The following is a 15,621-nucleotide window of genomic DNA, read 5'->3' as shown; positions in this document are numbered from 1 at the left end:
GCAACTCCCAATAGGAGCATAACTACACCAATAGACAATACTTGTATAATCTACAGTCCCTGTCCCTTTTCACAGCAGTTGTTAGTATAAAGTGCCTATTCCTGCCTGCTCAAAAGTAAGGCCTATTTTATTCAGTGGGACTTGCTTCCTGGAAAGTGTTCTTAGGAAGATTGAAGCCTAAATGTACAATTTAGATCTAAATACTATCCTATTTATATAACCCACCTTGGAATACTTGGCCAATTGGGGAAAATGTGGCTAGAAGACCACCCAATTTACCTGAAAATTAAAGTTATGTACAATGATAATAATTTAAAAACCTTTTGTGTAGAACTTTTGTTTAAGGGGTATTGCCTTATACTCATGGTAATCTTCCTTCCAGTAGATATGGTATATAAAAAAATAAGAGCTTAACAGTGTGATTCTAAACATAGTTACATCCTTCTAAGTCTGTTAAAATCCATGTGTTTAGAAGGGTTAACTATGCTTAGAACTGCAGTGTACTATGACCGCAGAAAGTGAATAGTTTAAATAGCAGTCATTTGCCTTGCTCTAAAGAAAACTAGTCCTACCATGAAGTCCTTGAACCACGATTTTTCAGTAAGATATGAATATTTTTAGATATATTCAAGTTCTGTATCAGACCTCGAGGAGCATATTCATGTTTTGTGGAGAACAGAGGGGTAGATTTTAAAAATGCAGTAGGAACAGGGGACCTTTCCAAATTTACTTCTTTCCTAAAATTGATGGGCAAAATGTACGGGGAATCCCTTGAAGGCTACAGTCTGGAATTCTAGTTACTTGATGTAGGGTGGACTTAGAGATGTAAAATTTCTGGAAATTTTTAAGCTACAAAGTAAAAAAATGGGAAGGATTGAATTATATGTAATGTTCACTTTATCAAACTTAAACTTATTTTATTTCTTTAACATAAAATACATCCTTTATAATTTAGTATACATTATGGTGGTTGAAAGTATTGTTACGTTACAGCTGACTTATGGCAACCGCATAGGGTTTTCAAGACAAAGAGACAAAAAGAAGTCGTTTTCCAATCCCTGTCTCCGCAGAGCGACCCTCATCTTCCATCCAAGTACTAATCAGACCAACCCGGTGTAGCTCCAAAATCTGACAAGACTGGGCTAGTCTGGGCCATCCAGGTCAGCACAAATTGTATTACTTTCATATTTATGAAATTTAAAATAAAATAATTTTGCTAATCTAATATTAAAGAAAAAGAGAGGAAATACATGCTGCAAACTACTTTGCTATCTTACTGCATGTATCTTTGGAGGGTGAACGCAGAAAACGTAAATTTTGTACTAAACAGAAGAATGTATATTATATAGAAAGAAAGAATGTCATACAGTTAAAATAAGACTTGCTTATCTGTATATCAAGTTACACTTTTGAACAATAAACTCTTCAATAGTGTATTATCATACTCTATAGAATATTTTAAAAATTAGTTCTATGTAAACAATACATGGGTAGTTGTTTGGTATGTTATGGTTTGATGTCATTGGATCTTGAAAACTAAGCAAGATTGGTACTTGGATGAGAAACGACCAATAAAGACTCTGCAAAGAAATGCAATGGCAAACCACCTCTGTTCCCCACTTGCCTTGAATACCCCTTGATGGAGTCACCATAAGTCCACTGTGACTTGACAACACTTTACACACACACACACATATTTATAACAATACATGTATCCTTGAAAATTCTGTATGTATCTACACTATGCGCAGGAATGGCTGTTCTTTAATACAGCAGATTGTTTTAGATAAAAATCTTGATACTACACCTTCTGAGTGAATAACATTTTTAAAAGTGTTTTACTCATTCAATGACACACATTGTCCACCAAATGTTTCTGTTTTTTAATTAAGGGCCTTCTAATCTCTGGGGGAATCCCAAACAGGATTTAAGTTCTCAAGAATATCATATATAAAACCTTATATGTAGATACCAAGTGAGGAGTGTGAATGTTCACACAAACTGTTTCATAAATTCAGGAAATCAAACATTTATCAGAAACTCCTACATGACTGAATACATAGGTAATGGTGGTGGTGGAGAGTGTGGTGATGGTGAAGTCATAGCTGACTTACGGCAACTCCTGCTGGGGCTTTCAAAGCAAGAGATTAAAAGAGGTGGTTTGTCATTGCCTGCCTCTGCAACCCTCATCTTCTTTGGCGGTCTCCTATCCAATTACTAACCCAGTCCAACCCTGCTTAGCTTCTGAGATCCAAGGAGATCAGGTTTGCCTGGCCTATCCAAGTCAGGACACACAGGTAGCAAACAATATATATATATTTTAAAAAATTAAGGAACTATCAGTTTGTCCTTGATGCAGAAAGATACATGCAGCAGGGAAAATAGTAATCACTTTATCAGCAACCCTGGAAAATATATGCTATTCCCACTAATTCGTTCTTAATCTAGAATGCCCATCGGTAATTAAAAACATATTCTACTGTTTACCTATTGATACAATACTTCCACTTGGCACCATGAGAATCAGAAAGCATATTCTGTTCCTTTTGTTGCCTCATGGGCATATAACACTATCTTTCACAAATATGATCAGGAATGTGTATCTTTTATGGTCTATTTTTTAGGAGAGTGGAGTCAAGAACAAAGTGCTTCTAAATTTTTAAGAGTATCTTTCTCCTCTGAGACTACTTAGTTGAGGAACAGAACTGCACCACATCAAATGAAAATACTTTATTCACTTCACTTATACCCCACCTTTCCTCCCAATGGGGACCCAAAGCAGTTTGCATTGTTCTCCTTTTCTCCAAATTATCCTCATAACCAGGGCTTTTTTACTGGGAAAAGAGGTGGTGGAACTCAGTGGTGGAACTCAGGACTGCACAATGACGTCACTTTGGGTTAGCTGGAACGGGGGGGGGGGGGGAGTTTTTTAAAGTTTAAATCGCCCTCGGTGAAAATGGTCACATGGCTGGTGGCCCCGCCCCCTGATCTCCAGACAGAAGGGAGTTGAGATTGCCCTCCACGCCACTCTAGCAGCATGGAGATTGCCCTCTGTCTGGAGATCAGGGGGCGGGGCCACCAGCCATGTGACCATTTTCAAGAGGTGCCAGAACTCCGTTCCACTGTGTTCCCACTCAAAAAAAGCCCTGCTCATAACAATCCTGTAAGGTTTTAGCTGACAGTGTGTGACTGATCCAAGATCACCCAACAAACTTCTATGGCACAAAGGGAATTTGAACCTGCGTCTTCCAGATTCTATCCACTATACCACACTGGCTCTATTAAGTACTTTGTCAAGTACTAGTTTCTGACTGTTAACTAATTTTTACAAGGGATAAAGGTCAGCTTTTCTTCTCTTTAAGGTGCTACTGGACTTGAATTTGTTCTACTCCTTTCTTTTCTTGTGTCAGGCTATACACTCCTATACATTTACTTGGCAGTATATGCCACTGAACTAACTGGCATTTTGTTCTGAGAAAACATGCGTGTCTGTCAGCGTAATTGCAGCTTCTTTTCAGGATTCACTTTGTACTACTTCACACTACACAGCCTTTCACAATCCTTCTAGGATCTTCTTCTTTGGCTTGCTTATTTTAGGACGACAACATTTTGAGTAAGTCATGGAACCGAAGCCTGAATAAAGCTACTGCAGGCTGAAATGAGGCTGGGGGTCACTGACTTGAAAGGTAAGAGGAGGGAATGAAAAACAGATAGGGGCAGAAGAGCCCATAAGCTGGTAGGTGAAAGCCGACCGTTAAGTTGGGATGTACTAAAATGAATGACAGGATTGCCCATTGAAAATAATGGGAGAGGCTTGAATGCCCATTGGAAATAATGGGAACCTGGAACGCCCACTGACTTGCGTGGGCTCCATTAAAACACATTAGAGCAAAAAAAAAGGTGCAAAGAAAACGTGGAATGGATTTTGAAGGAAAGTGTCTGGGCCCAGACAGACTGTTCTGGGACTGGATTGCCAGGCCACTGAGTGCAATGACAGCTCCTGGGTGTGACAGAAGGGGTCTGGGACTGGAATGACAGGCCCCTGACTGGAATGACGGCCCCTGGGTGAGACAGAAGTGCTCTGGGACTGGAATGACAGGCATCTGACTGGAATGACGGCCCCTGGGTGTGACAGAAGGGGTCAGACTGGAATGACAGGGCCCTAAGTGGAATGACGTCCCCTGGGGGTGACATAAGGCTCAGGGACTGGAATGACAGGCTCCTGACTGGAATCACGGCCCCTGGGTGTGACAGAAGGGGTCTGGGACTGGAATGACAGGCATCTGACTGGAATGACGGCCCCTGGGTGTGACAGAAGGGGTCAGACTGGAATGACAGGGCCCTAAGTGGAATGACGTCCCCTGGGGGTGACATAAGGCTCAGGGACTGGAATGACAGGCTCCTGACTGGAATCACAGCCCCTGGGTGTGACAGAAGGGGTCTGGGACTGGAATGACAGGCCCGTGAGTGCAATGAAAGTTTCTGGGTGTAGCGGAAGCTTTCTGGGACCTAAATAACTCATTCTTGAAAGGACTGAGAGTCTCTAAATATTGCAGAATTGTTCTGGGACTGGAATGACATGCCCCTGAGTGGAATAATGGTCTCTTGCCTGTTATTCCAGTCTCACTGAGACTCAGTGTCACGGGCTGGGCCAGCCCAAGCAGGGTGGTTCAAGTCCAAACCTCAACACCAAGTCCAGGGGGAGTTTTAGGATCAAAAGCCAAGTCAAAGCAGTGGTCAGAGCACGAGCTAACGCCAGGAGTAAGTCCAGAGTCTAGGTCAGGTACAGTCTGAGGTCGATTACCAATAGCGTCAGGTCCAGAAACAGGCACAAGCAAGGTACACGGAACACAGAGTGGTTGCAGGTAGTCGACACGTTGCTTCCACACCTGGCAGTTCCCTCAGCTCAGTTTTTATAGCCAGGCATGGATTACAGCCAGCTGCTGGGGCTCCATCCTACTGCTACTCATCATCGCTCTCCAGCAGCTGGCGTTGGTTCAGGAGGCGAGCACTGCACCATCTGTCCTGCAGCTCCAGCCTCAGCCTTTGTCTGCAGCGTTCTTTACACGTGGGCGAACCTGGGGGGGGTGGAAGCCCCTGGCTGGGCTTCCCCTGTGGTGCTGGCAGTCCCTGACTGAGCTTCCCCTGTGGAAGTCCCTGGCTGGGCTTCCCCTGTGGTGCTGGCAGTCCCTGACTGAGCTTCCCCTGTGGAAGTCCCTGGCTGAGCTTCCCCTGTGGTGCTGGGGCTGGAGAGTATTAATGGCTCTGCTTCAGCTGCTGGCTGTAGGCTCCGATTAGGCAGCAGCTGTGGCTCCTGATTACCAGCTTCTGCTGAGTCAGGGCCGGCTACATGGAGCTCCTCTTCTCCTGAAGAGTCCTGGCTGGCTACATGAAGTCCCTTTCCTCCTGAGGAGGAGTCCTCACTCTCACTGAGCCCAGACTGGGCCATGACACTCAAGGCAGATTACACAGTATGAGGTTAATACAATCAGTATCAATAAAGTACATTTCAATACAATACCCAGGGCTCATTTTGAGGGGGAATGCACCGGAACGCCATTCCAGTAGTTCCCCCAAGTAAGGTGACCTCGCCCACCTGACTTTAAAAGGTTTTGGGCCATTTAGGCCTCGATTGGGGCCAAAACAGCCCTGATCGGGTCGGTGCCAGGTGGAGGAAGCATCCCCCGCCTGGCACTGACCCAGTCTGGGCCGTTTCAGTCCCGAAACGGGCTGAAACAGGCCCAAAATGGCCATTGTCAGCCATTTGGGGCAGTTTTGGCCTGGATTGGGTTGGAGCCGGGTGGGGGACATCTCCCTCGCCTGGCACCAACCCGGTCCTGGCATTTCGGCCCTGATCCGGGCCGGAACGGGTCAAAAATGTCCATTTTGGGCCCGTTTTGGCCCGGATCGGGGCCGAAATGGCCTGGATTGGGTCGGTGCCAGACAAGGGAAGCCTCCCCTGCCCGGCACTGACCTGGTCCCAGTCGTTTCAGCCCTGATCCAGGCCAAAACAGGCCCCAAATGGCCATTTGGGGCCGTTTCGCCCTGGATTGGGGCCAGAACAGCCTAGATCTGGGCCAAAATGGCCCTGATCAGGTCATTGCCAGGTGGAAGAAGTTTCCTACGCCCGGCACGGACATGGTCCTGGACATTTAGGCCCCAGTCCTGGCCAAAACAGACCCAAAATGGCCATTTTTGGATGTTTTGGGCTTGTTTTGGCCCCGGATTGGGGCCAAGGAGGCCTGGACTGGGTCAGTGCTGGGCAGGGGAGGTTTCCCCCACTTGGCTACGACCAGATTCTGTCCTTTTCGGCCCCAATCCTGGTCCAAAAGGCCCAAAATGGCCACTTTCGGCCAATTGGGCTATTTTCTGCCAGGATCGGGACCAGAACTGCCGGGATCTAGTCAGGGCCAGGAGGGGGGACCCTCCCCTGGCCAGCACTGATCTGGTCCTGGCTGTTTCGGCTGTGATCAGAGCCCAAACGGCCATTTCCAGCCCTTTGGGGCCCTTTTTGGCCGGGGTCAGGACCAAAACTGCCAGGATTGGTTCAGTGCCTGGTGAGGGACCCCTCCCCTCCCAGCACCAACCCAATCTGGGCTGTTTTAGGCCTCATCCAGGCCAAAACATGCCCCAAATGCCCATTTTGGCCCTGTTTTGGCCTGGATTGTGGGCAAAACAGCCCTGATCGTGTCACTGCCAGATGGGGGAACACTTCCCCACCTGGCAGCAGCCGAGTCCTGGCCATTTTAGCTCGATCAAGGGGTGTGGCATATGTTAATGAGTTATGCTAATGAGTTCCTGGAGTTCTTTTTCTACAAATGGCACCCTGACAATACCATAAGGCTAACATATACATGTTTAAAGACATAGCCTTAGTAAGGATCCAAGACAGAGTCTGGCACACCAGGGGCCGTCATTCCAGTCAGGGGCCTGTCATTCCAGTCCCAGAGAGCTTCTGTCACACCCAGGGGCCGTCAGGGGCCTGTCACTCCAGTCCCCGAGACCTTCTATCACACCCAGGGGCCGTCATTCCAGTCAGAGGCTTGTCATTCCAGTCCTCGAGTCCTTCTGTCACACCCAATGTCCGTCATTTCAGTCAGGGGCCTGTCATTCCAGTCCCTGAGCCTTCTGTCACAGCCAGGGGACGTCATTCCACTTAGGGCCCTGTCATTCCAGTCCCAGACCCCTTCTGGCATACCCAGGGGCCGTCATTCCAGTCAGGAGCCTGTTATTCCAGTCCCAGACCCTTTCTGTCACACCCTGGGGTCGTCATTCCAGTCCCAAAGCCCTTCTGTCACACCCAGGGGCCGTCATTCCACTCAGGGACCTGTCATTCCAGTCCCAGACTGCTTCTGTCACACCCAGGGGCGTCATTGCACTCAGGGGACCGTCAATCCAGTCCAGTCTATCTGGGCCCACTTTCCTTCAAAATCCATTCCACGTTTTCTTTCCACCTTTTTTTTTTTTGCTCTGTGTTTCAATGGAGCCCATGCAAGTCAATGGGCATTCCAGGTTCCCATTATTTCCAATGGGCATTCAAGCCTCTCCCATTATTTTCAATGGGCAATCCTGTCATTCGTTTTAGTACATCCCCCTAAGTTTCCTTAAAAGTGCACGTTTAGAAAATTATACCGTTTCTGCACCAGCGTCTCTCCCACTTTGCAATAAGCAGCGCTCTGTCTGCCTTGACCCGTAGCACGTTACGATTCCATCCTACAGCCTGAGCTGCATTTTAAAAGCTGCCATTCGTACTTCGAAGCGGTCAGGAAAGCATGGTATTTTGGCCAAGGAGCGCATAAAGCAAGCTCATCGCATCCACGCTCCCCCACACCAAAGCCGGTCGGAGGGAACTCTTGAAGAATATTTTTCTGGAGAGACGGGATAAAGTTAAAATCGTGCCCAATGGAAGTCCTGCCTCTAGCTTACCAGAGGCTGTTTGAAAAGATACAGAACCCCATAAAGTGGTTATGCCTTAAGAGAGCACATGATATAATTTGGTGGCTGCAGCCTTTTCTTTACCTCCCGCAGTTGAAGTTCCGCCAACAAAGAGCTATTAAACTGGAAGGAAAAAGTGGCCGCTCAACCCCAGAGTTTGGTTGAGGGACGAAAAGAAGCTCCAGGGTTTCCGCATCTCCCGCCGAGTTGCTCCTTACCTGCTGGGCTTCCCCCTCCAAGCGACACCTGCCCAGCATCGTGCCCAGCAGCACCCAGACTGCCGCCTTCATTCTCTTTTCGCTGCCGTCGCCGCCACCTCTGCTGAAACCTCCCGGCCGAACCTCGCCTTCAACTGTAGAGCGCTCTAAAAGCGCCTGACAGGGAACCTGCCGATTTATGCCTCCCTCCCTCGGAGCTCTCACAGCAGACAGCCTGTCAGGTGACCAGACATCCCCTTCTTGCCTCCCAACGAGTAGGAGAGCTTCCTGGTGCCTTGGCTCGAGCTCAGATAAATAAAAGGAGTTCAGTTCGGCCACTTCGGAGCAGAACATACAAAATGTATTTGTTTGTTAGGTGGCTACACGTTGCTGCCTGCCTGGGCCCCCTTGTGAGCCAGCTGGGCCAACAGCAGATGGGGGAGGCCAGAAAAGTGAAAAGATTGATCAAAAAATCAAACCACCAGTTGCTTAGGTGGGATCACCAACTTCCAGGAGGGGCCTGGAAATCTACCTGAATTGCAACTGATCTCCAAACTACAGCGATCAGTTCCCCTGGAAAAAATGGCTGCTTTGGAGGGTGGATTCTGTGGCATTACACCCTGCTTATGTCCTTCCTTTCCCTAAACCTACCCTCTCTAGACTCCATCCACAAATCTCCACCAATTTCCCAACCTAAAGTTAGCATCCATAGGCTTAGACCTGGAGAAAAAGGTCTTGTCGCAGTAATAGAGAGCCATTGTTGTGTAGTGGTTAGGGTGCTGGACTAGGACCTTGGAAACAGGTTTGAAGCTCACTGGGTGACTTTAGGTCAGTCACACACTCTGCACCTAACCTACCTCACAGGGTTGTTGTGAGGATAAAATGATAAAGAGAAAAAAGATGTATGCTGCTTTGAGTCCTCACTGGGGAGAAAGATGGGACATAAATAAATAAATAAATAAATATAGGGAAAAGGGCAGCTAAAGTTTTTCATGGCATGAGGGTAAATAATATCACTTATAAAATAATGCTAGTTTTCAGTCTCTGTTACAGGAACACAACATTTTTTTCTTCCAGGCAGTTGGCAGCCATATACAAGTGTCCTGTTTCTTGTCCCTTGTTTGAAATGCTTTTTTGCAAGCCCCCCGCACTCAGATCTACTCCCTGTACTTCAAGGATGCTTTATGACTGTAGAAAATGGACACTGTCGGGCCAGAACCTTTTTAAAAATTATTGATCTGCAACCCTTCTTATCTGAACTTTTGCATATATGCAAAAGACACAAGCTTGGCCTCTATTCTGAATGGTGCTTGCTTAGTTAAATTGCTTTTCTCAGCAAAACAATGAAATAACAGCTGGCGATCTATGAGTTTTGCTGAGGAAAGCAGCATTTGATATATGCTTGCCCCATTCCAAAATTATGCCAGATGTTTGTCCTGTGCAGACTTCAAGAGAAGCAGAAGCCCTAATTGAATCTTGATGTTGGAAAGTGCTCGGCATAAGGAACACAAATGTTCTCCACTGCTGCTTTGTGTTTTAACTTCATTCCTTTTTAAAAATTGATACATTATATAAGGACAAACTCACTCAGATCTCAATTTGCTGAGCATATGTTCTTGAGGACAGACACAAAAGATCTGTGAGTCCCTATGCACTCTTACGAACAAAGACATTCACATGAACAAAGCCGTGTTTCTTTAACGCATTACTTTTTACTTACTTTTGATCCACAGAAGGGATTTGCATCTTTTCCTTATTATATTCAATGACGGTGTATCAGAGTGCTTGTCTCTATGGTAAGACAGTGGAACATTGTGTAAGAATACAGCAACTCTTCAGCATTCCTTTTAATGACTTTATTTACGTATAGTCCACCATACTTAATAATCCAGTGTATTTTAGTAGGTAAGCAAAATGAAGCTCACCCATAGATAGGGTACACATTTCTTATCCTATGCAGTAATCCCCAAAGAATACAGAAAAATATTAGTGTAATGATTTTAAGTAAATGCATGTCTGCGTCTTTAAATGCTTGGTGTGGTATCGATGAAGAGTGGGGTGAAAGAGTGATGAGTGAGTGATATGATTGGTTGATGATTGAGAGTGTGGGCAGAGTGAATGCAGTTTTAGTTACTGAGGGAGAAAAAAGATTCAGTCAGTGCAAGAGAGGCAAGCTGTGTGCAGCCTTAGCATGTTTAAGCATTTCTGAGAAAAATATTGAGTCTGGTATTAGCAGACAAGCTGTGTGCAGCTCAGGGCTGGCACCACCATTGAGGCGGTGAGGCGGGTGCTGTGGGGCCGAAGGGGGTGCTGGGGCCAGAGGCGTGCACCACAGAGCTGGCGTGCCTGGCTTGCAGCTGCTGCAGCCAGCCAACCCCGCGCCGCCACTGCCGCCGCCGCCACATGCCCCCAGCCGGGCGCAGCAGCCGTGGGCCAGGCACAGCAGGCATCTGGGGTGGCATGTGGAGCATGGGCAGCCTCCGCACACCGCCCCAGCCACCCGCTGGCCAATGAGGCTGGCATTGCTGCATGATGATGTCACCACGCGGTGACATCATCACGCAGTCCGGGGGTCTGAGAGAAATATTACCTGTGCGGAAGCCTGAACTGGTGTTTATGAAAGAACATTCAGTCAGGAGAAATCAGGCAAACTGTGTGTGCGCCTGAGAAAAGGTCTTACTTGTAACTGAGAAATTAATATCAAAAGCAGGCAAACTGTGTGAAGCCTGCGAGAAGATCTGCGTGACTGGGTTTAAGTAAAGTAACTTTAAAAATTGAGAACTATTTTGAAACCAAGTTTTAGAAATAATATGAAACTGATACGCTTCTTATACAAATAAAAGTTTACTTAAAAAAAAAAACTTGTTACAACCCCTTTCTTTCTCTTGAGTAGATTTTGCCTTTAATCTTTCTCCTACACCCTCTGGGTAGACTGCTGCCACCAGGAATATTATATTCCAAGATATTTTATTTAAATTTCCCCTTTGGTAATGTGCCCAAGTGTCAGGCTCCTTCATGGTAATATGTGGCCCTGAGGATAGGAATAGGATATAGGAATGACAGATACTCTGGGATATAAAAAAACACAAAGTAAACTTTTCTTTCACAAACACCAGGCTTCCACACAGCTTATATTTCTCTCAGACCAAGGTAAATAAACACAGAGATGAGGCAGCTAGAAGTGACTGATCAAAGTCATCAGTAGTTACAGAGTGATGACAGGTAGCTATCATGTGATATCAGCCAGGTGATGTATGTCTCTCTATATGTCAAGGTCATTTGGGCTGACACAGTGAGTCAGCACTGTGCTGTGATAGGCTAGTAATTAATATATAAGGATGCAGAGTCTTTTACTGTAAAGAGCTCCAGCTCTGCGGGTTGCTGACAAAGCACTTTGTCAGTCAACGTAGTAAGTCTGTAAATGTATCCACCTATAAATTGTATAATATGCTATTTGTACTAAAGCTTGGTGTGTCGTGTCTTCTCTTGAACCCACCACTGAGGCCAGTGCAAAGTAAGCAAACCGTGACACAAGCTCAGGCTGCTCATAGCTTGCCTGCTAATACCAGACTCAATATTTTTCTCAGAAATGCTTAAACATGCTAAGGCTGCACACAGCTTGCCTGCTAATACCAGACTCAATATTTTTCTCAGAAATGCTTAAACATGCTAAGGCTGCACACAGCTTGCCTCTCTTGCCCTGACTGAATCTTTTTTCTCCCTCAGTAACTAAAACTGCATTCACTCTGCCCACACTCAGTCATCAACCAATCATATCACTCACTCATCCCTCTCTTTCACCCCACTCTTCATCTATACCATACCAAGCATTTAAAGACACATAGATGCATTTACTTAAAATCATTACAGTTAGTTTATACGTTTTTTTAAAAAATGGCCTGATCAGCAGTTTGTGCTAGGAGGTACCAAATCTGAGGTAAGGTTGCCAGCTCCTGGTTGAGAAATTCCTGGTGATTTGAGGGATGGAGCCTGGAAAGGACTGGGTTTGGGGACAGTAGGGACCTCAGTGGGGTATAATTCCATAGAGTTCACTGTCCAAAGCTGTCATTTTCTCCAGATGAATTTATCCCTGTGGCCTAGAGATCAGTTGTAATTATGGGAGATTGCTAGCCACCACCTGAGGTTGGCAACCATAATCTGAGGGTGTGAAGACTGGTTAAAGTAAGAGAGGGAAACAGTGGGGGATGTGAAAATTGGTTTGCTAAGCCTCTTTGAGCTCACAGTATCCTGGAGGGGACAGGGGGGTAATTTCCAATGATTTAATGTTTCCTTAGCCATTTTTATAGGTCCCAAACTTCTTCATGACTAATCTTCCTATTCTAGTGTTTGCCATGAAGACAATAGAACAGGCACACCTACAGACAAGATAAAGATTTGTGCAAAGTAGGAGGGGGGCTGCCTAGCTATGCAAAGTATATATTTGTTTGTAAATTAGAGGGGGGAATAGGATTTCTATTCCCCTGCCACCAGCAAGTTCTTCCCACCATCACCCAGGGGGGGAAATGGTGGAAAATGGAGATGTCAGCAGCATCCTGACATGCTGATGTCACTCCCTATGCACCCAGAAGTGACATCAGCACATCACAAGAGACACTCTGGTACTGGGCAAAACTCTATGGTTTAACCATTGAGTTTTGTCCAAATACCAGAGCATCCGTAGTGAAACGCTGGTGTCACTTCCAGGCACAGGGAAGTCACATTTGTACATCACTGGTGACATAATGATGTCACTGGTGAGTTTCCCCATGATCTGGGTAGTCCTCCCTATCTCCTATTGGTTGCCAGGGGGACTGGCCACCCTAGGGGAAAAAAACTTCCTGCCAACCTCCCCCCCCCCCCGCCCCCAGCAACAGTATGAGGATGGTTTCAGGTATGTAGCCAAGTTGGTCTGCAGTAGGAGAGCAAGATTCAGGTCTGAGAGCACCTTAATGACCAACTAGATTTCCATGGTATGAGCCTTCGGGAGTCTAAAGTCCCAAAGCTCTCGTAAGCTCATACCCTAAAAATCTTGTTGGTCACTGGGCTCAAATCCTGCTAGTTTACACATGCAGCAGGGGGTAAAATCCTGAGATAGACTGGATTTTAACACTTCAGGCTGCAACTGAAGAATGCCTTTTCCCAATATTCATGTATAAAATGTGGAACATTTGCTGTATCTCCAGCTCAATGAGCTGATCCATCAAAATAGCGTGAGCCACATCCCACACTTGTGGTGTTAACAACCCATTAAACATAAAGTCAATACACTTTTGCTTATAGAAGAACAACTCAGTTTTATACCTCAAAACAGTATTTTCCTTCTGTATAAAGAGTTTATATTCTTGGTAAGTAGTATAAGTTTAATGATTAACAATATGCTGACATGCGGGGATGCAAATTTTAACAAACAGCAAATTTCTGTTCCCTTTGTAATCATTAGCTAAAAACTGGACGTGTATATAGTGTTTAAACAAGACACAGTGAATATAATCATAAGAAAATTCTGTGTAGTAAAAACGGCATATAACATTCACTGCAATGCCCCCAGTATTTACAGCCTTGACATGTTTTTATCAGCTCAATGAAAATTACTGCTGAGCTAATCAGTGTGAGGAAGCCTCTTGATTAAAAAAAAACAAGCAGTTAAGTGATTACAGGACTTATTGTGGAATTAGGTCCCGTGATATAAAAGATAAAGTCAGTATGGTGTTAAATAACAGCTATTGCAGACCATTATTAAGCAGTTTCTTCTGTTATTAGATAATGTGGAATCATTCAATTCAATCCAAATCTGCACACAGAAGAGCAACTTTATTGTTCTATTATGTAATTCACAGTGATCTTAAAAGTGTGTGTCAAGATTACAGATTTCAGGTAAAATTTAGTGAAAGTTATTAAATATATGAGTCTGTGCATTAGAGGCTGTTCTCTGGGTGCCCCACCTTCAGAGATGGGATGGAGGCTCCTGGAAAGGGCCTTCTTTGTGATTATATCCTGAATATGAAACTGCCATCATACATATGTTCTCTGGAGCCATTGCTATTTTGAGTTAGTTACCAAATTATGTTTTGTCACATAACTGCTAACATTTAATTGTTGGTAGATATGGCTGTTTTTGTTTTAATGAATTAAGAACTTAAGAAGAGCCCTGCTGGATCAGACTAGCAGGCCATCTAGTGCAACATCCTCTCATACACTGGCATGCCATCTCAAAATTATAACTCACAGTTTAATTATAATCATGATTTTTAAAATTAAGATTGTGATGAAGTCTATTTAATGTGCTCATGATACTTTTTATAGATAACAACGGGCAAGGTTGCAAAAATGGGCCTTGCTGAACTGATATCATTGTCAGTTGCTTTTGTGACCCTCCTCTAGCCTATTCTTTCTCTGGCTGCTGGTAATTATCAGACCTGATGGAGTCCCCAAAAAGTGCTAGCCTGTACAAAATCTTTTTTAGCTCATCTTCCTAGGCAGACTTATGTTAGCCATTTGTGGTTTAGACGAAAATAACTTTTAAAGAAAATCTTCCCTTTCTAGAAGATTATTACCCAATACATACCATTAAGCAAGGAGCAGATTTCAAGCCTGAGGCATGTCTAGGTCAACATAATTAAGGGTGAAAAAATTTAATACAGCTCCTCCAATATAGTTGTTTCTTGGCCTTTAGCCTATCTATCTTCAATGCCCTGTTGAAGTCTACCCCTTAAGGTTTAAAACCTAGCAAGCATTGACATTGTTGTCTTACCAATATTTGATGCATTGGTGTTGCCACTTTAGTCCTACATGTACATCGTCTCAATCATTCATTGACTAATGGAAGTAGTGGAGGCTCTAATATGTTTTACTACAAAGAGATTCCAAAGTAGTTTTGAGTTCCTTCTAGATTAAATGCTCTGTAATGTATACGAGACTCATTGTTGTATATTAATTTCCCTGCCATTCTGAAAGGAAAATGATGCTTGTGTTACCAGGCAAACAAAACAGCAGGGTAGTTGAGTCAGTGCTGCCCTCCTTTTGTCAGGCGAAGCTGCTGCAAGTGGCTTCACAGTGGCTGTATGGGGAGATGTAAAGCAGGCAAACCGTTGGGGAGAAAATAGTCCCTCCCCCAGCTCAAACCAAAGCAGGGGCGTAGAGTTTCCAATTTCCCGGGGGGTGGGTGGGCTGGGGCTGAGCCAGAGGCATTGCTATGTCAGTGATGTTACAGGGAGGAGCCTATGATCTCACAGGGAGGAGCTTCCATTGCCACCATCTATGGAGGCAGGGCCATGGGAGATTTAGGGAGTGGCTCCCCACAAATTTTTGGGGACCCGGGCACCCTTGGGGATCCCCCTAACAATGCCCCTGGGCTGCGCCAAACCTAGGAAAATGTGAGAGTTGGCCAGTGGTTATAGTGCTATCTCAGCAATCTCTTGCTGTGTCCTGTTTTTGAAATTCACTTTTAGGATAGTCATTTTAAGATCTGTAACTATACATACCATGTGTA

General features: G+C 45.1%; 1 protein-coding gene across 4 annotated transcripts in view; it reads right to left on the bottom strand.

The window, feature by feature from the left end:
• Positions 1-8,334, bottom strand: part of IL17RB (interleukin 17 receptor B) — a 32,326-nt gene extending 23,992 nt beyond the window's left edge. For 2 of the 4 annotated variants that reach the window (XM_054977727.1, XM_054977728.1), the window contains exon 1: positions 8,154-8,334. In XM_054977727.1, the coding sequence (XP_054833702.1) occupies positions 8,154-8,225 (72 nt within the window). In that variant the 5' untranslated portion in view covers positions 8,226-8,334. The other 2 variants (XM_054977729.1, XM_054977730.1) reach the window with 2 other exon arrangements.
• Positions 8,335-15,621: the final 7,287 nt, after the last annotated feature.

Source organism: Eublepharis macularius, chromosome 4 (assembly GCF_028583425.1).
Source record: "Eublepharis macularius isolate TG4126 chromosome 4, MPM_Emac_v1.0, whole genome shotgun sequence".
In the NCBI taxonomy this organism is placed as follows: Eukaryota; Metazoa; Chordata; class Lepidosauria; order Squamata; family Eublepharidae; genus Eublepharis; species Eublepharis macularius.
The sequence above is the reverse complement of the archived record's forward strand: the minus strand, read 5'-3'. Positions and strand labels throughout refer to the sequence as shown.